At 41.5% G+C, this 24,550-nt stretch overlaps 1 protein-coding gene across 2 annotated transcripts in view; it reads left to right on the top strand.

Annotated features, from left to right (window-relative positions):
• Positions 1-19,426, top strand: part of LOC141918063 (methyl-CpG-binding domain protein 2) — a 41,277-nt gene extending 21,851 nt beyond the window's left edge. Inside the window, exons 4-7 of one of the 2 annotated variants that reach the window (XM_074812089.1) lie at positions 7,460-7,550; positions 8,383-8,560; positions 16,736-16,877; positions 18,947-19,426. In XM_074812089.1, the coding sequence (XP_074668190.1) occupies positions 7,460-7,550; positions 8,383-8,560; positions 16,736-16,865 (399 nt within the window). In that variant the 3' untranslated portion in view covers positions 16,866-16,877; positions 18,947-19,426. Of the gene's footprint in view, positions 1-7,459; positions 7,551-8,382; positions 8,561-9,648; positions 10,086-16,735; positions 16,878-18,946 lie in introns of those variants that run through there. The other variant, XM_074812088.1, reaches the window with a different exon arrangement.
• The last annotated feature ends 5,124 nt before the right edge of the window (positions 19,427-24,550 follow it).

Here is a 24,550-nt window from a genome sequence, read left to right as displayed (position 1 = left end):
AAGTGACAGCTTTCATAAACAATTTCTAGTCATCTGGTTTCTTTACACACAGATTTTCATCGTACCATTGTCAATATTTCTTTGGTATTAGCAACCAGAAGTATGGAGGAACTCCAGTCCTTGCTCATGGGTGCACCACACAAACTCTGTAGTTTTAGACACCCATCTCAGAAAGCTTTATCCACTTATATCGTATCTCCCTTTTCAAAAGACAGGCTGACTAGAATTCCCAGAAAATTCTCTTTGGCCTGCCTCCTTCTGTAGAGATGAAAATAAATGAGTAGTGTAGTTCTGTTGGCAGTCACTAGGTTTTTTTCATGACCTGAGAGTCAGAAGACATGCTTATTGGTGTTGGCAGGGAAGATATTTGGCAGCAGCTCTTCTTTAAGCACTAAACCCTGTGGTAGTTCTTGGAAAGATAAACTAATAACAGCTTGCCTGTGATCTTCGTATGGGTAAATCTGGCATTAGAGCAACAGATCTTTGTGGCAACTGCTGGTTCTGTGTCACGAGGTTGTCTGAGCCTTTTTCAAGCAACAGCTCTGCAAGACAGCAGCTTAAAGCTTTCAAAGCCATTCTGAAAGGTTTTCTAGAATACCGATTATCGGAGTGGAGGACTTTACCCAAGAAAAATGGAAATGTTCTGGAGAATCCTGCAAGTAGGTAGTGTCAGAACTTGAGCTGGGCGTGCACGCTCTGGAGGGTCTTCTGGTACTCATTAGACTTCTCTTAACTATCACTCTTCTTCCTCTATGTGGCCTTTGTTCAAATACCAATAAATCCACAGAGATTTCTCAAATTCTTCATATCTAATCAAATGATAGGAGTATCTCTAAGTTCCTAAATAGCAAATCTGATAGCCTCAATTGCAGTCTTCTTCAAAGTGCTTTAAAGTTTCTTTTTGAAGTATCAACCTGCTCAAAATATTTTGACTCTCCATGAGCTTACTTTGAGGTAGGTTTTCTTACTATTTCTGTGGCTTCGGGTTTTTTCCCTTTGCAGAGTCCACTGATAAACCAGTGTAAGAAAAGAAATCCTGAAAGATTGCTAGTGGGCTCCGCAAGGAAAGAAAAAAACACAACAAACCCCCTCGTTTTAGCCTCCTCTCCACTGTTAGACTTAGTAAGTTTTGATAAAATATGGTAGATTCTTGATGAATTTAAGGGTAATGGTTTGGATTTGAAGAAGTCAAGCTGAAATTGAAACTGGAATTAATGATGAATCACAAAATCATGCAACTATATGTCATCTTCCTCTTAAGTGACATTGAGTATTGTCTTAAAATCACATTGTTTTTTCCCTCTTTCCTATTTATTTAGCAAAAAGGCCACTAGATGTAGCAGTACTTCAGGGCAAATTCATGTTCCACTTGTGTGTTTGGATTTGAGTATTCCCCAGTGAGAAGAGTGAATGTGAAGCACAGGAAGTCGTGTAACTATCTGAGACTATTCCAGGCAGTAAATCTTTTCTGTAATCACTTAAATTTGAGTTACTTGCCTGTCAAGCATCCTGTACCTGACTGGATCAAATGGAACGGTGCTGCAAATCAAACTTCTTTCTTACAGATCCCTGCCCGTTGTACCTACGCTCACTTGGTGCCTCCAGAAGGTCCTGTGGAGAGCACTTACCCTCTTCTTTGTGTCTTAGAGTTTCTTGGTTCACGCTGTTCCACGCTTATTGTCCTTTTTGGGGGGAAATAACAAAACTCACTCATTTACCCCTGCGCCCCAAATGTACTCTACCTGCTTTGAGAGGGCTTTGACTCCTGAGGACCCGCTGATCACCAGTTAATTCTGTTGTACGCTGTCGATGGGGGTGACAGGGATATTTGAAACCATACTGGTAAAACTGGTGTTTATGGAAGTGGTGATCATAACGCTGAATTTGCAAAGCGTTGATCTTGGTATCTTCCTGATCCGTTTGGCTAAAAACATTCCACAAACATACCTCAGGTGTTCGAAAGAAGGCCATCCTTCTCTTCAAAGCTTATTTTGAGAAAATCAGGTTAATATTACGTGATCTGATTCCTCTAGTTCTGTGGCAGACGACCACCTCTAAAAACCTCCTTAGGGTAAATCAGAGGCTATTTACTTTTTAAAAACACCTTAAGATAAACCTGATATATTTACTTCTAACATCATCTATCTGTAAGCCAGAAATACTCTTTAAAATTGATTTGAAAGTCTCTTTTGTACTTATTGTCATTTTGTTACATTTGCTGTGGATTGTGTTGTAATACATTATTGAATAGGATTATATATGACAAATTAAATCTGACCATAGTCATTTTTTGGCACAAGATATATGCAGTCTAAAAAGCCCAATTTACAAGAAAAATTGCAGGATGTCATTTTATGTATGTCTTCTTGTGAACAATTCTTAACAGGAAAGACATATTTAGCTCTTAGCACTTTGTATTTTGTCAAATAGATGTGATTTTATTTCCTGTGGGTCAACTTAAAGGATTGGAATGTAAAATTAGATAGGGTTGGAAAACTTAAGCTTCTTGGTTAATATCTATTAGAATTATCAAAAAAAGGAATGGAAGGAACCCAATGAGATTGTTAAGTTTCATCTCCCTCTCCCAGGCGACTAAAGGAACGCTGAAATTTTGATTGGCAATTATGGATGCAGCAGAGCTGAGCAACTTAGCAACTGGATATAAAAAGAGGAAAGAAGTTTTCTGGAGAAATGCTCATTCCTTTTAAACTCTTCCATGGAGACTTTGAAAAGACCTCTAATTATATTTCCTCATCAAACTGCCTGCCATGTCAGTCACTTGAGCAGTTTCCCAAATGGTAACTGGCGTTTTGGTCTCACTTAGCCTTTAAAACATATTTTAAAACCTAACAAAATGGCAGGCTGGCTGTGTCTGCACTACAGTACAGGTATGTCACCTGTATTTGGCGTAGACACAAGTAACTTTTAATCAGCTCACATACCAGGTTAGAAGGGGTCTGCAAGCAGCGTGGAAATAAATGTGGTTCCAGCTACCTGGAGTTGTGACGGCGCTCTTAAACTTGCCGTGTCCATCATCCTTCTGAATGAGAGCGTGGCTTTTTCTGACTACTGCTGCAAGTTAAAAAGCAAATACCTGTAGCTGTCTAAGGAGAAGAAACCACCTCAGCAAACAAATCTCTGAACTCGCCAACAGCAGAGTCACGGGTCTTTCTTCTGCGTGTCAGATACATCATTCTGTTGACATCTAGAGCATTTTCAATACTCTGTAAAGAGTAAATGCCAGATGAAATTGGAGGTTCTTGATTGATTGAACTATCTATAAATCACTCACTCGCCAAGAATGTTTGAATGTTAAGAACATATGTGCTTTTCTTTTAAAAATAATGGAATTGGAATGGATTCCTTTCCAGCAAAATTTTCCTGTAGGCTTCCATTGCTTGAGCAACTGCAAATAGACTTTTATTTATGTAAGGAAAAGGGGCAGCTCCGATTATGTTTGTATTTGGTGGCTCTTGCAATAGAGAGGCTAATCTGTCGTTTCTTTATTGTCTGAATGAGAAATAATAGTTGCTTAGGAGATTGTGTTTTTACAGAGATTACGGGTTAGATTATAGTTCACCGTTAGTCACAAATAGCTTTTCTTGGACAAGAAACAATTCTGGAGGAAGCAATATTTTATATTTCTCCAAACAAAGAACTTCAGAGGCACAGCTGTAGTTCAGCTCTGCCATTATGGAGTCGCAGAACAAGGAGGAAGTGAAAATTCTGCTCCGCCCTGGGGACCTTGGCATTGCATTCCTATGCTGCCTCCTCTGTCGCAGGGAAAAAAAAAAAAAAAGAAAAATGCCCTTAGGATAGTAAGTGTGAGTGATAAGGGATACATTTCTTGCTCAGCAGGAGATTATTGCATAAGAGGTGACTTTTGGCATAATGCATTTTGATTAATTTCCTAGGAAATGGAGCACTTGGCTGCTGGGTCCCTCGGAATCTAGAACGCTCAAACATCAGTAAATGAAGGACCTGGGGTTTAGGCTCTTTTCAGTGTGTGTTCCCTAACCACTACTTCAAGCAAAACTGAAACAGAGCCATTTTTCATCCTCCAACAGGATGAATAACCGACTGATGAATCCTCAGAGTGGTTATTCATTTTGCATGAGTAATGAAATATCACTGCATCACCATGATGAATCTTGAAATCTGGTTCTTCCCCCCTTCCTTCCTACCCTGGTCCCATCAGGCTTCTCATTACTGAATAACAGGGTCTCATGTTTGCTAATGCTTCTTTCCTGGAGGCCTGAATCTTGCTTTTCTGGCTGGACTGGTGCCTTCTCAGCAGGAGGAAGGAAGATGGGACCCTATGAGCCTGCTCCCCAGGGGTTCTCCAGCTGAGAAAAGCCCAGAGCCTGGATAACTCACTCCATTTGACAAGGAAACCCCTAATTGTGAGGTGATGTAAGGTGGCCTCTGTTTCTGGCAGAATTCCTACTGAATTTAAGTGGCTGTATCTGCAGATGCTTGTGCTGTTTGAGGGGCTGTTTCTTGTTTTATGAACTCCAGATGACTTTGGGTGGGAGACAAATGCCAGGGGGCAGTCTGCCTAGGCTGTGGTGATGCCCAACAGTTAAACCAGTCAGGATATTTATGAATTGCTCCTAATTTAGGTGCCTGTTTCTCTGCTTAGCGCAGCACAAAGCCCGTGAACCTGAGCTTTATTTTCTCTTTTCCCTGTTTCGCTAATGAGGAGAGAGTTGCAAGTTAAATAATGCAAGCTATTTTTAGGGCTGTAACCTCAGATATTCTGTGCATCAAGACTGGCATGATCTTTTTCAGTCGCTTGAGTGCGTATTTCATTGCTGTGGAATGGTTGCATCTTCATCTTGTAAGTAGAGGAACAGAAGAGCTTTTTCTGAATTTTTATTAGCAGCTTCCTCCCCTCTCTCTGTGTCCCTTGATAGCTACTCCTGGCGCAGCTGATGGGGAAATACTTGTCCAGGTCTGGTCCAGCTCAGAATCTTCAGTAAACTACAAGAAAAGATAAAGGAGAGGACTCCTAAGAACCCATAAAGGCTTGTGGAACGAACAATGTAATAAAACTCTAGCAATGTGATTAATTTCTGAGCAAAAAATTTAGTAAGAGTGACTTGTGCAGTCTCAGTGGAGATCTGGGGAGACAAAAACTTGGAGCACAATCGTGGTCGTTTACAAATAATTATATGTCACAGTGCTGGAAGCTTTGCGCTGGGAATATGCTTCGCTTCAGTCTTGTTTTAATTGGTGTATCTATGAGCCAAGTGTTGTTTTTCTACCTGACTTTGACCTCACAGTCATCCGAGGTGTTGATACTTGTATAAACTTTTCCCTGCGTTCACAATCGGGGCTTAAAGAGCCAAGCGAGTGCTGGTGATGGAAGCTCCACGCCATCGACGTTGCGTTACATTTGCCAAATCTTCTAAGCTTTCACGTGTGAGTTGTCCTTCTTCAAGCACCTCTCTCTCTCCCACAGAGGCATTTGCATTCCTGTATTTCTACATTTCTATAACCAAACCATTCTCCTGATGCCTTGTTCCCTCTGTGATGTGTACGGGGTTGATAGGAGTAGGGAACCGAAGAGTCAAAACCCAATAATAAAGTGTATTTGGTGATGTATTTGTTGCTGTAGACCAATATAATTTTATCCCGAATAAACAGGGGCTGTTCTTACGTTTACCTGTAGCGTGTAAAAACATAGCTTGGATGTGGCGTTGGGGAGCCTTTCGTTTATCTCTAAAAGTTGATGAAATGGAGAGGGAAAGGGGAACGAAGGGTGAATTCTTTTAACGGTGGAAAACAGGAATAAGCTTTGTAGAGACTTTATCAAGATGGGAAGCTAACCCAGTGATGAAATACTGAATTGATAGGATTTTACTTTGAGTTCATTTCCTGAATCCTGATACTCCTTTTAGAGTTTGGCTAGCGAGCTGTTGCTTTTGCCTTTGTAACAAAGGATTTCTTCAACGTTCTGGACAGCTTTAAGGCACTGCCACTTCCTCCACGGAGCTGTAAGGACTGCTACAAGACATCTAGAGTGGTTTTTTGGGGTGGGGGCTTAGCAGTAGTGGTATACAGCAGGAGTGAATGACTGGAGGTACTAAATATTTAATATTTAACAGGATAAAAGATGTGCCTTGATACTCAACTAACAGCGTAGCTCAAACCTGGGTTAGAATGTTGAAAATTAATACTAGTTAAGAGCAGGGTATCAGTTTACAGGAAGCATTTGAAGTTTAAGTGGCTCTAGTAAAACGAGACACAAGTGGCAACAGGTATTTTTAAAAAGCTGTCCAATCACGGAGGTGTCAAGATCGTGTGAAATGTAGTCAGAATTTGCAAAAAAAAAAAAAAGTTGAAGAGCTTACTTAGGTGATCCTGTGTGGGTTTTCTAAGCCACTTTGACCTAAACTTGGTTACAAATGTGTCCTGTTGTCCAGAAAATAAATAGATCTCTATAAAATGACGTAGTAACCTCTCAGGCAGAACAAGTATCATTCAACCTACTGATTTACAAAGCTGTGCAGGCATGTTGTGGAGAGTATCGTGGGGTTTGTAGCATAACTGTGTTTTATATTCAGTCGGTAGTATACCCTTAATGCTAAGGTTGATGTTCTTTGTTGCCCTTTGCCTTTACGACCTCTGTAACTGAAAAAATGGCTTTTTTTCTGAAAAAGGATCAGTTATGATGCCATGTGACTAGCAATTTAGGTTCCACAGAAGATGAAAGAGGGTGCTCCAGTTGTTTCACTTCCAGTTTTAGAGCAGAATGTGACAGTTGAAAGCCCCATCTTAAACTGAGGCTTTTGGGTACCCAGCTGCAACAAAGAATGTCCTGGGAATGAGAATAACTGTTTGTCTTTTTGTCTTAAATTTTACAGGCTTGAAAAGAAATAGATTATTTTTTTTTTTTGCCCTCCCCCATATCCTGCAGAAAAATCAAATTATTTCTGAATGCCCTTTTCACAGAAAATGGCATAGCTACATTCTTGCTTACCTCCTTATTAAGATTATTTGTTAAATGGAACTTCCTGTGGAATGGAAATCAACTTTTTAACGACCTTTCACCATGATCTTGCTAAATAGAAAAGGCCCATTTAAAGAATGGGTGTTGCTAATCTCCAGCCCAGAACTTCAAGATCAGTCTTCAGACCAGTAAGATAGGAGTGAGTGGGGAAATTGGTATCATTAAACAAAGATCTTTTAGGTCAAGAAATTGGTTTCTGTGAGAAATGGAAATATGTTCCCAGCTAATAGACGGAGCAATAGAAAGTAAAATGAATGTGAATTTAGTTCATGTATCTTCCTAAAAACAGAAAGATTTGATTCTATTTCCAGATAAGCCAAGAGATCTATAGAGTGTTGGAAAGGGCCGGGCCGTCGAGCCAGCGTAGGTCTGAAGTGGCGTAGCTACTTCATTTCTTTATTTTTTAATTCTTTCTAATGAGCAATCTTGTTTTCTCTTTTTCAGCTTTTCTGGGAGAAGAGGCTACAAGGCCTCAGCGCATCAGATGTCAGCGAACAAATCATAAAATCCATGGAGCTACCTAAAGGTCTTCAAGGTATTGTGTTCACTTACTGCAGTTGCTTCAGATCCACACAGTTGTTCGTGCTTAAAAAGGACAGAGTTTTTGATGCTCTTAACAAGTTCGCAGTTTACAGTCAGATTGGGGGTTGGAACTAGATGATCTTTAAGGTCCTTTCCAACCCAAACCGTGCAGTGGTTAAGTAAACTTGAAATTGTAAATGTTCTTGCTGAGAAAATACCTCAGTCTCCAAAACAATGTTTATTTTTAGGTCATTTATATAGTTAATATAAACCACGCTTCAGAACTGCACTTTTATTGGTGAGAGTTGATCTAAAATACATTCAGGTCATAATTTGAAATTAATAACTTTGTTCCACTGCTTGGGAGGTTTTCTTGGGAATTGGAGTGTTGTAAAAATCTCCAGTGTAGTGTTAAAGACTGTGCTGGTGTGGATTAATACCATGAAGCTGCAAAGAAACTGTTTCAATATGTGACTGATAAATTTATGATGGGATTATCGTGATTAAAAAATTGATGCTATTGTAATTCACAGAATCATCTAGGTTGGAAAAGACCTTGAAGATCATCTAGTCCAACCATAAACCTAAGACTAATTGTTAGTGTAAGCAGAAAACCTCACCGGTTTTAGAAATGGGATGCCTTTTGGCATGCTGATTTAAAATGAGAGCTGTGCTATTACAAAGCCATTTTTAATAACTTGCATTTAACTGTTTAGATTAGACCATCACGTATCCAGTGGCACTTATACCACGAGCCTACGTAACTTTACAAACTGAGAAGAGCTCTGCCACTGGAAGTTACGCATGAAATGTGGTTGGTAACTCTTCAATTATCTTTCTCGTAGGAGTCGGCCCCGGTAACAACGACGATACCCTGTTATCAGCTGTTGCTAGTGCTTTGCACACCAGTTCTGCACCCATCACAGGGCAGCTCTCTGCGGCCGTTGAGAAGAACCCAGCCGTCTGGCTGAACACATCTCAGCCCCTCTGCAAAGCTTTCATAGTCACAGATGATGACATTAGGTAAGTTTTTAGTAAAACAAAAAGTAAATTGAATTAAAATAGATTCCTTCCTGGCTCAGTGCAGTCCTGGAGATAAGGGAAGAGAAGTGTGAACATTTTTCTTGTACCTGTTGATTAGTTCAGTAACTTGAAAAAATAAAACCCTGTTTTTTTATTTTGTGGTCAAAATACTACTATAAATTATTTACTAAGGTATGAGTCATAATCCACATTTTCTTTCCCAAGAGAGTGCCCTAAACATTAAGCTATAGTCATGATCAATATTGCCTTTCTTCCTTCCCATTTCTGGTTTGGTCAAGTTAATTTGTTGATCTCAGTTAAAGAGTAAGCAATTTCAACAAAGAAAAATAAGAATATTCCCCTATAGCATATAGCTTTGTGGCTAATACACTCTCTTAAAGTGGGAGATTGGGCTACGATATGAAGAGCACGATGAGATCGATCTATTCACATAGGGGCAAAGATTTTGCTTTTTAATAGCTGCACTGTTCATCTTCTTTTCAAAGAAAAACTCATCCTTTTTTGGGGTACTAAAAACAGGGGCTTCAGCACTGAATTTCAAGGTTAGGACTGAGCAAAGAGGGAGATTTCTTGTTGCATTGCTTAATTGCCAGAGTGTGGCAAGAGGCAGGACACAATCCTGACATCCAGTTTGATAGTATTGCTTAGCGTGAATCAACACGTGGGATGAACACTGCCTTTAGTATCACATTTTTAGTTAAATTGAAGGTTTCAACAGGAAATCTGAAGACCAAACTTGGATCTTGCCACTTGGTGGAACTCACTCGACACCAAAGTCTGCTACTATCACATTTTTTTCTAAGCCCTAGATGGCTACCTGAAGCTTCTGCAGGGCTAATGTTAAGGTATAATTATTATAATTATTATTATGATTATGATTCCCAGTCCTTTACTGAGGGGTTTACTTTATTTTCTTAAACATCAACTCGAAATGCTTTCAGAAGGTAAACTCCTTTTGCCTTCCTACAAAAAGTTACAGGGCAGAATGAGAAACTTTCTTAGCATGTTTGACAAGGTTTATTATTTATTGGAAACAAAATTCCTTTTTTGTCTTATCGGTCATGCAGTTGTTTTTACAAAGGAGATTCTGGATTTGATGTCAGTCCTGGCAACTCAAGAAGGACACGGATTCTGACCTGGAGCAGCTCTACTTCTATGAATATGCTGCTGGTTCGGTGTCTCTTCTGGCTCATGACTTTGTAGGCAGCTCACTCCAAAAGGATTAAATATTTTTAGATGTTACCTTTTCGTACTGTTTGTGTGAAGCTGGCTTTTGTTTTAAAACCACCCAGAAAGCACGTTGCATGGAGAAGTAATATCAGAGTACAGCACCTGTTAGCGCTGAGGAAAGCGGTAGAATTGCTTTCTGAATGTACGTAATGGTAAGGAAGAGTTTGCCACTGGGGATAGCTGGTGAGGTGCCAGCATCTACTCTTTTGTACTGTAAATTCTTCAGGGAGATCACAGCAGGTGTTTACATCTAATAAAATTGCTGTCAGCTTGACTTGTGTTTAGCTTGAAGAATTCCTGGTCGTGTAATAACGGTAAATCTCTTTGTAATCAGAGAAAAATGCAAAATTTCCTCTTTTGGTTCAGCACATTCACTGGGAAAACGTTAAATAACCTCTTATAAATGCTTGGTTAAGAATCAACCATGCTTCCTTGTCGCTAGGGACACGCACCTATTTTATTTTCAGTTGTGGGATCCACCTTCTGAATAATTCTGGGCTTCTTAATGCTAGTCCTGTGAAAGGTAAGTGTGCAAAATGAGTATGGTGTGGTTCCTGGTGGTCTCCACATCCAAATCTTAGCCTCCTGAGGCAGGCTTTTAGAATTCCCTGGGAACTGTCTCCTCCTGTGCTGAGTCTGGGAGATCATTTATCTTGAGACTGCTGCTTTGCAGCTTTCTCTTTCCTGACCAGCATCTAGTTATTTTCTTTGCAACTGCACTGTTGAGGTGCCTCCATTTCCTCTAAGGCTGGCAACCTTTGTGTCTCTGCTAGATAAATGCTTTAATCAGTTTCTCTCTTTTGGGATGAACTGGGGAATTGTATCTTCTGAAAATAACAAGTAAGTGGATTGGTTTTTTCTAGTTGTGCTTAGGTGGATGAAGTTTTGCAATATATTATAAAATTCATTTTTGACTCGCAGCTCTGTTCTGCTTCATAGTCCAGTCTGTCATTCTTTTCAAATCTCTCTCTCTCTTTAGTGGGATTTTCTAAAGCTTATAGTTTCGAGGGGATTTCTTCTCCTAAAGCATCCAAGTCATTTCTAAAAATCCCACCTTTCAGTTTTCAACAGCTCTTTCTCTTGCTCAGTCTAGGTTCTGTGCTGAGCAATTACCATCACCCAGCAGGTTTTGTTCCTGAGCTTTCTCAGCTGTCTTGGCAGTCGCCCTTTTCCAGTAGCATGGCGGTTGGACCTCTGCTTTTTCATAGGGGTAGCCACAACCTGTTAAATTTACCAAATCTAAACAATTAATGTACTATGCCTGGCTGTGTCATGCTGTGCACAGTAGTGGGTAAGAAAACTACCTGTTAAGCTGTCCAAAAACTAAGCTTTATTTACCTTAAGACAGGAATGGGGAGTAATTCAAGTTTAATGCTCTGTAAGTGTCAGGCATGGGTTTAAGAATGTCTGAATCTTAATATGAATCTTGATCCAAGCTAGTCAGCTGTAGCTTAGTCCCTCACAATATTCCTCCGTATCCTATACAAACCTCACTTTCAGACCAAAGCCACAAGAACTTGTAATGTGCCAAAGGAAGAAAAAGAGAGATTGAGAATGTTTCCACAGTCTGAGCTCTCCTCAGGAATAAGAATATTGTGAGGTAAAGTGATGTGTGTTGCAGGGAGGCAAAACCCTAAATAATCCTTATCAATCTTGGCTACGAGAGAAACATTCTGACCCCAGATCTAAAGATGAGTTTAATAGAGATATGTCAGGGAAGTGCAGTAACGAGGCACCTGAGAATTTCTCAGTACCATTTAGAGTATGTTGTCTCAACAGTGGATAATTTCTGCTGAGGGAGGAGGAGGTGGGAAAGATCTCTTGGAAGTGATCTGTTGGAGAGATGTATGTGTGGGGGGGAATTAGCAGATGCCCCTAAACCCAAGTTTAATATAATACAGCAAATAGAATCAACACACTAGTAATTAATTCTCCTTTCAAGCAGTGCATCTCAGATCTGGGTAGTGGAAGACTTCTGGAATCCCTGCTGCTGAGGAGCTCTAGAGTATGTTTTTCATAAAAACAGAGTAAATGTTACTATAAGCACTTCTGGTAATGATTTTTGATTAGAGTGTCTCCAAAAAATGCTATATTTGAATGTGCTGGAAGAGCAGGGGAAAAGGGGTGTTACCTCCCTCCTGACATGGGGAGGTGGAACTGGTGTCCAGACAAGGAACAGGTCGGTTCTGTGGATTTTTTCCTGTCTAATCTGACACCCATCCTACGTGTAAAGGTACCTCTGTGTTTCTGCAGCAGCTAAATGCTATTAGTAGAGCTATATGCAATTTTTTATTTTGATGACAGAGCACCAGCACATAAGGAACTAAATCAAATGGAACTTTATATATAAACTTCCTATTCTTAATGGGACATAGTGAATTAGTTTTAATTTATGATTGGTGTAGTTGAAGGGAGATGGGCAGTTTATACCATTACAGTTTCAGCTAGATCTGAGCATTTAAATGATATAAATGAGCATTTTGGTGCAGCATTTCTTCAATCAGAATACAGTCCTGCCAGGTTTCAAATGGGAACGTGTTTTGATGGAATATGTTTATTTCAATATTTGACAAGAAAACAAAACTTACAAATTTTTATCTCTTGTTTAGGAACTAAACATAAGGAACTAAATCAAATCCATAGGTTTAGCAATATAGAAAAATGGAGAAATCAGGGGGGAGGTTGGCACAATATCATGGTTTGTTTGCATACAGCGGTGTGGGATCACACTTCTTTAGAGCATGGACACATCCCTTAGTTGTGTGGCCTGAGAAGAGTGCCAGTAGTAAGGACAAATAAAATCATCCTAAGCACTAAGGAAATCACCTGAGCACAGACTGTACCCAATCCTGTTGTATAAAACAGTTCTCCACTGAAAATAAGCTCAGAATTGGAGTTAGGGGCCTGTGGATTTCTGTGTTAGGAGTAACATGTCTTTAATTTTAGCTTCCTTTTGAAGGCAAGAGCACTTAAACTAAAGGAGGAGGGTTGTGTCTTGCTGGGAGGAAGGCCACAAAGAGCCCGTGGCCAGTGGGCTGCTGTCGTGTGGGAGCTCCGTGGCCAGGATGGTGCTGCGGAGCTGAAGGGCTGAGGGCCGGTAACAAGGAGTGGGCACTTGTGGGCAGTGCTGCTAACACTCTCGACTTACTGGGCTAAGACAGTTTTACTTAATACTGCTGTGAAAAACTGCGTTAAGAAGTCAAATTAATCAAATTGAATGGAGATGCTCTAAGTCCTAGAGTTTTACTCAGTGTTAAGGATGAGCACTTTTTATTAGTAGTGTGTTCTTGCTGTTGGCTCTTAAACATTCACTCTTGGTAGAAGTCATGCTACTTGTATAAAAAGAGCTATTTTTTTAATCTTTAAAAACTCTTCTAGAAGACCAGGCTCTTCAGGACTGGGACTGCCGTGAATTACTTTGTGGTTGTTGCTCCCTGGTTGATCAACTAGCTGGCTGAAAATTTGGAAATGAGATAACTGAGGAAAGCTGCGTCTTTGCGTGAGTTTGGGAAGCAAGACCTGGGAGTAACCTCTGGAGAAGGCCACCTGTGCTGTAAAGAGGGAACCTGGGCCCTTAGGAGTTAGTCCGAGATACAGAAAAATAGCTGTCACTTGTGGGTGTTGTGACAGTTAAATACTGCAGTCGTGTGTCCAAGATGGTAGGAGGAGGCTTGTTACAAATCAGGATGATGGTTCTGTAATCTAGGCCAGGCTGAGCTTATGTTTCGGTATATGTTTTTCAAAACTTCCTCAACATAGTTCCGTACATTTAAAAGAAGATCTCAAATAAAGGAGCCTAATGAAGTGGTAAAGCTTATGATTGTTTTGTGCCCAACTCCTCAAAGTTGATATATAAGATACTTGCTGGCCTTTAGGTTAGATTCCATGTCTGGACAACAAACCCACTGAAGAGAAGAGCAGGAAAGGACCTTGTAGCACCAAGAAAGGTTGTTCCAGACTAACTTCTCATGTGCTTTCTGACAAGCGCATTTTCTGATCCACACTGACATTATGAAACATTCAGAGCCTGGAAGGGGCCTCCGTTCTCTCCCAGCTCAGCTGTGGCTTTGTTCAGGTTACTGAGTGGGCAAGGCTGACTAAATGCCCTGTGACTTTTTGGACAAAGGGTGGGGGTAGATGAATTCCCATATCTTCAATGGATATGTGATACTTCAGGGCTTTTCCAGGAGATACACTTAAAATGCCCAGTGACCAGAACCATGTTGAAGGAACATTTCCATTCCATTCTTTGTAAGAGTAGGGAAACGTTCTTACTGTGTTTCAGTTCATTGCAATTTTCTTTGCACACAAAAGGGGAGCTTTATAAAGATATTCCAGCAGCTTTCTTCTCTCTGATTTGGTCATACAGGCCCTTTTTAAAAAGTGCTCTCATTAAGTGTTCGTATTTATCATCATAGCCTAAATTAGCCCTGAGTAAGGAACCACCAGGAATCCAGGGAAGGGATCTCCTGGTGTAAATGGCTGTTGACTGTGGTCCGAAGCCTGTTGCGATGGAGCGTGTAGGCTGTGGATTGTGGAAAGATCCTACTGTCTTAGAATTCTAATGCCAAAGAGGGGAAAAATAAAATATACTTCAATTATTTATTTTCCACAGGCTTTGGCCAGTTCACAATGTATTCCAACAGTGAGACGGTAGCAACTTTTTATTACTTAATTTTTAAAAACCTATGTTTCAGCTTATGTGTGCTCTCGGCATCGTCTTCATTCAATTAACAAATAGTGAATTTGCTACTCTAACTTTTATTTCTCCTTTGTCACAGGTCCTGCGAAAGATAAGGCATCTTTGGTTTTGTTCCGTTCTCTGCCCCAGGGCTTTGAAAGATCATTCTAGAATGATCTTTGGGACAGTAAGCTGTATATTGAAGATAGAAAACAAGGATAGAAAACAGCTGGAAGATAGAAAACAAGTTCTGCTAGCTTGTTCTTTTTTTTTTTTTCCCTTCCTTTAGCTAGTGGTTGCGGCCGTAGAACTGAATAGCCTTAGAAGCTGGTGTTCCTCAGAGGCCTCTGCCTTCTGTGGAGGGTGTTGGATATCACTCCTGCTCTTCTAAGATTCCACGTTCTTTGTATCTGTCCTGCCATCTTAAATAGCCCCAGGGAGTTTGTTGCACGAAGGAATGAATTCCTCTGCCTGCTTCTGATGAGTTCTGGCCATTTTTAGGCAGATATTTTGTTTAAAGATTTTCTTTTTTTGGAAAACATTGGTTTGACAGTTCATGGATTTTCATGTGCGAGACCTCTGGGCGTGATGTGAAATTTGTATTCCTTTAGGTAAACTTCAAAAGAGGACTTTTTGTGTTCTGGTAACATTTGAAAGCTAAATATTACCTTCCGACTAAACATTGACTCAAAACATCTCAAATTTATATTGATATCAAGGTCATATTTTGAGTTAACTTCCCCCAGGAAAACAAACCTTTGTTTCAGCAGAAGTTGCTGCCATCTTAAATACATCACTGACTGGTGGATAAGACTGAATAGAGGGGTAGGAGTATTTAAATAAATAAATGGAAAGAGTGAAGCTCGTTGAGGTTCTTCCCCCACACACGCAGCGTGTGGGACTTGGAGTTGGTTCACTGAGCACTTAGAAACCTCCTCAGTGCCCCACCATCCTGGGAAGGTGCTCCTGGGGTACACACCCTCACGCTTGGAGAGAGGGAAGCTGCCTCAGATCTCCTTTACAATGCTCGTGGTGGGAATCTGCTGTGATTTTTTCAGTGATCTACCCCAAAATACCTCTGCCAAAAAAAGCAAAAAGCCAGTCTGACAAAGATAGTCCAGTGGGAAACTGCTCCGTTAACTTTCAGCTTGGTCTTTTCAAGTATCTAAGCTGAGAGTGGAAGATTCTATCTCACATTCAAGCCTCCTGTCTCTAGATGAGAGAAATTAAACCATGCACGCCAAGCCAGCGGGGTTTGTGGCTCAGGGTGCTCTTAGTTCTAGTACCTGTGTGCCCGTGTGCGTGCGGAGGTAACAGAACTAGTCAGTAAGGGTTTAGAAAAGCGGTCGCTGCCCCAGGCCTGTCGGTGGCCAAGAAAGCCAACGGCATCCTGGCTTGGATTAGAAATAGTGTGACCAGCAGAAGCAGGGAGGTGATAGTCCCCCTGTGCTCTGCACTGGTGAGGCCACACCTGGAGTGTTGTGTCCAGTTTTGGGCACCTCAATACGAGAGAGATCTCGAGGGGCTGGAGCGAGTGCAGAGGAGGGCAACGAGCTGGGGAAGGGCCTGGAGAATAAATCCTGTGAGGAGAGATTGAAGGTGCTGGGACTGTTTAGTGTGAGGAGGAGAAGGCTGAGGGGAGACCTCATCACTCTCTACAGCTCCCTGAAAGGACATTGTAGAGAGGTTGGTGCTGGTCTCTTCTCACAGGTGATTAGTGACAGAACAAGAGGGAACGGCTTTAAACTGCAACAGGGGAGGTTCAGACTGGGCATGAGGAAAAAATGTTTCCCAGCAAGAGTGGTCAGAGAGTGGAATAGGCTGCCCAGGGAGGGGGTGGAGTCCCCATCCCTGGGTGTGTTTAAGGGTCGTTTGGATGAGCTGTTGGGGGATGTGGTGTAGGGGAGAACTTTGTAGAGTCGGGCTGAGGGTTGGACTCGATGATCCCAAGGGTCTTTTCCAACCTGAATGATTCTGTGATTCTATGTTTAAGAGGCGTTTGGACAATGCCCTTAACAACAGGGTTTAACTTTTGGGCAGCCCTGGAGGGGTCAGGAGTTGGACCAGATGATCTCTGTAGGTCCCTTCCAACTGGAACTATTCTATTGTGTTCTGTTCTCAGTTAAAATAAGAGTGGAGAAACCAGTCCTGAGTCATTTTTTTATGCAAGTATTACGCCCGCAGCCTAGCAGTATACTTGAAGGACTGACGTTTCTGCCCCTTGTTCCCTTCTCTCCCTTCAGAAAACAAGAAGAGCGGGTGCAACAAGTGCGTAAAAAACTGGAGGAAGCACTAATGGCAGACATTTTGTCACGGGCGGCTGATACAACAAAAGATATAGATGTAGAAATGGATAATGGAGATGAAGCGTAAAAAAGAAATCAGGTGAGTCCCAGCTCCTGGGTGAGATTTCCCCGTCCCCGTTGCCGGCAGGCACGCGGCAGTCGCTCGGTGGGCTGTAGTGCATCACACACAAGCAGTCCTGCTTTCTCTCTGCACGTGTGTTAGCTGGCGTGCCCTATAGCAGCAGAAAATGAGGGTGGTTTTGCATATATCGACAGGAAAATCCTCACATGAAGTGCTACGCAGGTCACCAGCAGTGGTTTCCATCCTTTACAGCAAAGACTCAGTCTCTGGAAACTGTTGCAGGTCTGTTTTCTGGCACTTGGTGTGAAACCGGGGTAAAGCAATCAGAATAACCATCCTTTTTCTGTTCTTCAAAATTGAATTTAGTAAAACCACGTAACAAGTTCCTGAAACTTTTCTATTTATTTTTAAATGGGTAACACCTCTACAAATTAATTTTCCAAGGCATCCTCTTGTATCTTTATACCTGTTTACAGTACTGCTCTGTGGATTTGCCAAAGACTTCCTTCAAAAATCCTTTTTTTTTTTTTTTTTTTAACCATCTGCAGAAGAAAGGTAATTCAGTCTCTTGTTTCCACTGAGCACGTAGCGCTCATTTATGAAAGTGCAGAGCTTTGAGATCTGACCTTTTCATACAGAGTTAGCTGAAGTTTTAACAACTAAGAATTCTGTCTGGAGGTGGTTGTGTAATTTTAAAGGAATTAATTTCATTTTTTTTTGTTCTGGAGTTAATACCCACAAGGGGAAAGAATATATATATTCCCTATTTGACAGGTACAAAGGAGTTAACTTTTATAAAACCATGGATACTACGTTCAGGTAACTTGCAGATATAGGATGGAAGTTTCCAGGCTGTGACCTGCTTTATCAAGGCTGCTGAGTGTTCCAGCTGGTGTTCAACCCGCAGTGCAGAGTGGTAATTCCACGGCGGTTTAGCTCCCTGCTAGATGAAGAATATATATATTATTGAATATATATTGAATATATATATTCAAAATAATTATTTTGACACTCAGCATCTGGACTGTGCACTAGGTTAACTGCTTCAGGTACAAGGGCGTGTTGCTTGAGTAAATTCTTACAATTAGAAGCAAAATGTATTTATAATGTACCCGCCTGCCCCTGAACACTCATGTTTCTTATTACTGAGTGTCAGGGCAACATAAAGGGTAATTTGAGCTTTAAGTTGTGGACAAGAGCTATTTGCCAGTGTTGGTTACTGCTCACTTAACAGACCAGTAATCTTGATGTTTTCCAGGCTTCTGGAATCTTAATTACTTTAAGTTACAGCTATTTACTATTAAACTCTCAATCCTTAAGTATTTCTCCTATAAAAGTCTAATTATGGATAACTTTAAAGGCAGTCAATAAAGAACATTGTTTGAAGATGTGACGTTTCAAACCTTTGCTGTTTTAGAATCCAATTGTCATTTTGAATTTTTGAATTTAGCATAAAAGAATTATTTTGTAACAGAGTCCTTGGAAGTGGTTATTGTTGCACTGGTACTGTGGTCTCTGCAGAAATCAGTTGGGTGAGTAGACCTTGAGTTTCCTCAACTTCGTGGCCTCGTGAGCTATTAACCTGTACGTAGCCAACACATTTACATGTTCTATAAAACCACTTTTTTTTTTTGCTCTAGTGGCTTTAATTAGACTTCAAGAAGATTTTTGAGTAGGTGGATTAGTTAATGTAAAATAGCTTGAGAGGTGCAAGGTTTTTTACCGTTTATACGGACTAACATTTGAGTATGATCTTTTTATATTAAGAAACTTTTCATGCACACATGATGCTGTCTTTAAAAAACAAGAATTCAGAAAATTAGGGCCGTCGTGAAGCACTGCAAGAGCCTGGGTAACGTGCCAGGAGCGTGTGTGGGGAATGAAAAAGTAACGAGGCATCTGTGGGACTCTTCCCAACTGAGGATCTTCTGACATATTAATTTTTTGTTGCCCACTTTGGAATTATTTATAGTTTTCTCTTCATGTGGAACTGAACCACAGCTGTAACCGCTCCAGCAAAGCCCTCGAATTGATGCGACCAGCAGCCTTTTCTTTGCCAACGGGGGTTATTTCTTTCTCTCTTCCAGGTACTTCTAACTGACTTATCCCAGGAGGAACTTCCTAAAAGACAGAGGCACTTTCTCCTTCGGTCTTTCGTTATAAGAAGAAACGGACCCATGCACATTTATATAGCTTTCTAATAGCATTAAAACCAATGCCTTTTTTAGACTCCTATTTTTGATGTATATATCTTATTTGAAAAGCAACTTTATTTTGTGTCCTATGACTTAAAGTCCTTTTTTAAGTATCGAACGTTACCCTTAATCTAAAGCTGAGCTTTTGATGCCAGGTTGCAAACCTACTGGAATTATATTGCCTGTACTAAATATTTGTTTTTCCTGTGGTTTTTAGTAAGAATGGATCACAAGAACAGAATGATTTCCCAATTAAAGATTATTGTGACTCTGTATATAAACAGATTTTTATACCTATGGGTGAGAACACCTGTACATTCTCCGTCATCACTGTAAAGATAAATAAATGATTATATTCCAAGCAGTTGAAAACTCGTTGTGGTGTGGATAGAGTAAGCAAAGCGTGTCACTGCTCTTATTTCAGTGTTCCACAGGAAAGGCGTAAATCCAAGCGCTGTCTTTGCCCCGAGCGCTGCCTCAGGAAATCTCTCAGAACTCGGAGCTGTTGGGGATGTTTCGGCCGAGGTGAAGTGCAATTGCCTATTTCCTCTGAGAAAGAAGATTGCTAAAAATAAGTAGCCAGCACGACTTTACAGAGTTCTGCTTTGAGGTCAGAGGGAGACTGTGAGGAAAGTGTCTTCAGAGCAGAATGCAGCAGGCACCAACTCCGGCTTCTTTCTGCCTCCCTAGACAGAGCAGGGACAGCCTACGGCACGGCAGAGGCTTCTGTGAAGTGAGGTGGGTTAATCAGAAAACTCAGAAATAATCAAAAAACTTTTGCTTAACTTCCCTGGTGACTTAAAGTCGAAATTGCCTGGGAGGTCAGAGTAGTTCCAAGGTCAGAGTAACGTCTGCTTCTCCATGAGTAGAGGGCGGGGGGGGGAGCTTTTCCATCGCCTCTGGAGTCTTGTGTCTACACAAGAGGCAAAGTGGAGAGATGGGTGGTCTTGCTGCAGGATTTCCTGGGCTGGGAATCCAGATAAATTGTCATTTTTCTGAAGTAGCTTCCTTCAGGATATAATTGAATAAAAGAGATTAACGGTTTTGATCTTTTCCAGCCTGGTCAGAGATTAGGGAGTGATCAAACCCTCTCCTCAAGAAGAGAACAGAGCCTGTTACCAGATTATCCTGATTTGGTGGGTTTCGTGCAGATTGCTTTTTGGGAATGTGTGTGTGCTGCGCTGCTTACTGACTCTTCAGAACACACGTTAAGGTTTGATGGATAAAACTCAGAAAGTAGAACTTGAGTGAAAACACATCACCGTCGATAATCGGTTCAATTTAAGAAGAATTTCTGCTTGTTCTAATTCCAGAGTTGTGTAATTACTGATCAAAGAGTTCACAAACGGGGGTGTGGATGACTTCTGCGTAGCTGTACAACCCAGTCTTATTTTAGGGATGAAAATGCCAGGACGTTACTCTTCACACGACTATAAAGTGCAGTAAAATCAGCACAGAAATGGCTTTAAAACGCTCTTTCCGATTCTAATATTCCATATAAGAGCAAAAAGCAGATACAGCTTCTTACAGAAGAAAAATTAATAGTAACTGTCTAACTGTGCCTTGTAGTTTTTTTGCTTTTTATGACACCAATATTAACACTTCATGCCCTTGGGGCCGGGGGGTTGTCCAGGTCCTGGATACAAAACCCCTGGTAGCGCGTGTCCGGACTGTACTGTGACACTATTTAACGTGTTGTTGATTTATTTCTCAATGATGCCTCATCACTTTTTTTTTTTTTTTTTAGTGAGTAGCTACTATTACTGAAGGCAGCTGAAAAGCCTCGGGGGAAGAAAATGCCTCTCATTTTTTAATGAAGAGATGTTCTCTGTCAAAACTAAAAAACTTTGTGTTACAACCCAAGAAGTTTCCAAAGTTTGGACTCAAATTTGGCAAAAGACTTTCTACTAATGCTTTCATCCCCTTTCTGTCAAAATTGTCGTTCTGATGGAAGCCTTTCTGTTGGCAGTAAGTGTATTTTGGTACTAAAAAGCTGGATATTTACTCCACTGTAGTGCTGGCTCAGTGGTCCTCAGAGCAGCTTCGAATGGAATGATTTTCTGGTTTTAATAGTATTTTTCAATCTGGAAAACAGCAAGACCATAGCGAGGGAAGGACATCACTGGCCTTTAACTCCAAACCCTGGTCCGGGACAACTACTGCTCTTATTTTGTGAACAGAGGCTTAACTGGTTAACTGGTGATGGGGATGGTGGTGGTTACAGGTTAGCCAAGATTTAGGATTCCACATTTCAACACCTCCCCACCCCTCGGTATGTGCTAGCCCTCATGCCCTGCATCGTACAGGGATATTCCTTAGGCTCCTAACGAAGGCCATTCCACTTTTGAGGAAATAATTGCAAATTTGGGGGCGGGAGAGGACACGTGATGTGCTGTAGCTTAGTGTTGGGGTCGTTACCTGCGATGGGAGGGGCTCAGGCTTGAGGGGCTGCCTGAAAACTGCTGCTGTATTTGGGGAAGGAAGGAGAGACTTACAGTTTGCTCCTCTACGGGTTGCAAAAAGTCATGAAACAACAAATTTTTGGGGCTCATCTTTTTTCCTGGGAGGGAGAAATAATCCTAGACAAAACTGGGTTAAAGGTATTTGCCTCTGGGCTTGAAAATTAGTGATCTGTTCTGCTCGCCATGCTAACTGGAGCAGTCTGACGTCACAGGAGAGGGGATGGGAAAAGACTTTTCGGGTCCCTCGTTCTGCCTCACGGCTGCTGCGGGCAAACTTGTGCCCCCCCAGACCTCAGCTGGGCAGGGTGGGGGCGGGCACACTCACCCCTACACTGCCTCGCCGTTGCCAGCTGAATTTGAGTTCCTCATTAACAACTTTCATCATTCCCATTAAAAAAGTAGATTATTAATAATTTTGGCTAATGTTTTGGTCGTCTTAGTGTAGTTTAGCTTGGTACTCTTAAGAGTAATTTGACGAACAATAGAAGCTTCAGTTGTGTAAAATCCTAAATGCACTTTTTCATCTAGAAGCAGGTGTCAAAATAAACTAAATGGTTCGGTTCCTTTAGGAAGGAGCCATTCGTGTCTGAGGCACTGAAATCTCAGGGCTCGGACCTCCAGCCTGCACATTAACAATCAAACTCACAACCAGTTCAAAACCACTATTTGAGCACCCAAAGCACTGCTTGGATCTAAAGATTTGCTCTTCTCATCTGCAGAGCAGCTGCCTGAGCCCCGGGCTCAGCAGCTCCTTGATTTGTGGCGGGGTGGGAAAAGGAAATTATTGTTTCCGTTGCTGTCACCTACTGCTTGGCCACGCTCTCTGGTGCAGCTGCCACAACCCCCTGGTATTAAGAGGGACAAAATGTCATCTTGGAGCATTAAGGCAGCTCCAGGAGCATGTTGTACCAGGCAGAGCACGTCTCTTGGGTGCCACCAGCAATTTGGAAATCCTGTTGCACAAGTTGCAGTTCCCTTCGCATCTTGTAAGAATTAAAAATTTATCTTGTTCTTCATCTTTCGTCAAGTTCTTCGTCTTGTTCTTCGTCTTTCGTCAAGTTCTTCGTCTTCTTCTTTGTCTTTCGTCAAGTTCTTCGTGTTAACATTTAGTCAATTTCTCCTTTGTCTTTCATCTTGTTCTTCATCTTGCTCTTCGTCTTTTGTCAAGTTCTTCATGTTAATAATATTCAATTTCTTCTTAATCTTTCGTCAAGTTCTTCATCTTGTTCTTTGTCTTTCATCAAGTTCTTCATGTTAATATTATTTAGTCAATTTCTCCTTCATCTTTCGTCAAGTTCTTCATCTTGTTCTTTGTCCTTCATCAAGTTCTTCGTCTTGTTCTTTGTCCTTCATCAAGTTCTTCGTCTTGTTCTTTGTCCTTCATCAAGTTCTTCATCTTGTTCTTCGTCTTTCATCAAGTTCTTTGTGTTAATATTATTTAGTCCATTTCTCCATTGTCTTTTGTTAATGTCATTGTCTTTCATTAATGTCGTGGAATTTGCTTCGTGGAAGTTTTCTGTCCCTACTCTGAGGTCTCAGTGCAGAGCTCTCTACCCCTCCGCCACCAAATACACCCAGAAAAAAGGGTGTGATTAGGGTGCCCCCAACCTTCTGCCACCGATCGGCACAGGAGTGAGGGCATCTCCCCCTGCAAGCAGAGTTTTCCTCCCAGAGCATTAAACCTGCCTGCTGTATGCACGCTACAACGCTCAGTTCTGATTTTCTCCCATTCATGTGCTGGTTTAGGTTGAACTTTTTTGGTAATAAATACAATCTGCAACTCGTGCATGTTATTTAGTTGCTACAGGTCCTTAAAAGGTGAGTCGGTTCCCTTCGTCATTCACAGGGATTCCTCCTCCTCTCTCTTCCCCGGTCCTCATCGAGGATTGCTTTGTGAAGTAAGCCCTTATGAAATACTTATATTTAATGTGAGATCAGCAGTTTAGGTCAGGAGCCTTAAATGAAGGAGGATCTAAACAGTTTCCTCCGTCTTCTGTTCGTAATTCCTCCCTGGAGACACTGGCAGTTGCTGACCGGGGAACTGTTTGCAACCACGACTCACCCAGATCTCCCCTCTGTGGTTATCTGGATTTTATTTACATCACATTTAGTCCTTGGAGGAACTCAAATATGGTCTAAATGGGGCAATCACTGTCATCTTGTACGTGTTAAGTACAATATTTAGAGTGTATTTTGTGCTTGGAAGTGGTGTGGGTTTCATATATAGCTGCAGACTCCCTGCGGGTGCACATACTCTGTTTGCAGGAGCAGACCACAGAGATCCACCGGAGACATTTAAAGAGAAATTAAGATAATCTTTAAATCTGAAGCAGCTTCTGTAATACAAACTGAAGCAAAATCAGAGACTCTATATATGGAATTATTTCTCAAAATGCTCAACTCTCCCTTCTTCTTCCTTCGTGATCTGGCTGGAGCTGGAGTCTGAAGGCCAGCTCGAGGAAGGCTGCGGTGCAGAACACGTCAGCGCCTTCTAGGAAAAAGCATACGCTGGGCAGTGGAGCAAATGCCACCGGGGCTGCGTGTCCCTCCGGGGACCCCTCAGGACAGAGCAGGGATCTCTCCAAAGAGATGAGTGTCAGGGATGGGTGTCAGGGCTGCAGGAGACCTTTTGGTGCGTGAGGAGGCATCGTCTTTCACATCGCGTATCTTTTGAGGCAGATGCGGCTTCGTCACCACCTGGACTGGGAGCCCAGAGAGTCACAAGGGTTCTGTGATCCCCTCGGGTTAAATGAAGGTGAAATGACACCAAACAACTCGTTAAAATGTTTTAGTTGCAGTAGAAAACAATTTAAACTTGGAAAAGGATAATAAGCAATAGGGCCTCTTATAAATCTATAAGAAAGAAAAAAAAGGAAAGAAAAAGAAAGGAGAGAAAGAGTCAAAGCAATCTGGCTCACCACCCCTTGATCCAGCGTTGTCTCAGGTCCATTAATCCCGGGTGGTGGGTGCACACCCAGCAAAGTTTCTGTCACCTTTTAAGTTCATTTTATCAGCTGATTTGCATATTAGACGA

This window comes from Strix aluco, chromosome Z (assembly GCF_031877795.1).
Source record: "Strix aluco isolate bStrAlu1 chromosome Z, bStrAlu1.hap1, whole genome shotgun sequence".
NCBI classification, from domain to species: Eukaryota; Metazoa; Chordata; class Aves; order Strigiformes; family Strigidae; genus Strix; species Strix aluco.
The sequence above is the reverse complement of the archived record's forward strand: the minus strand, read 5'-3'. Positions and strand labels throughout refer to the sequence as shown.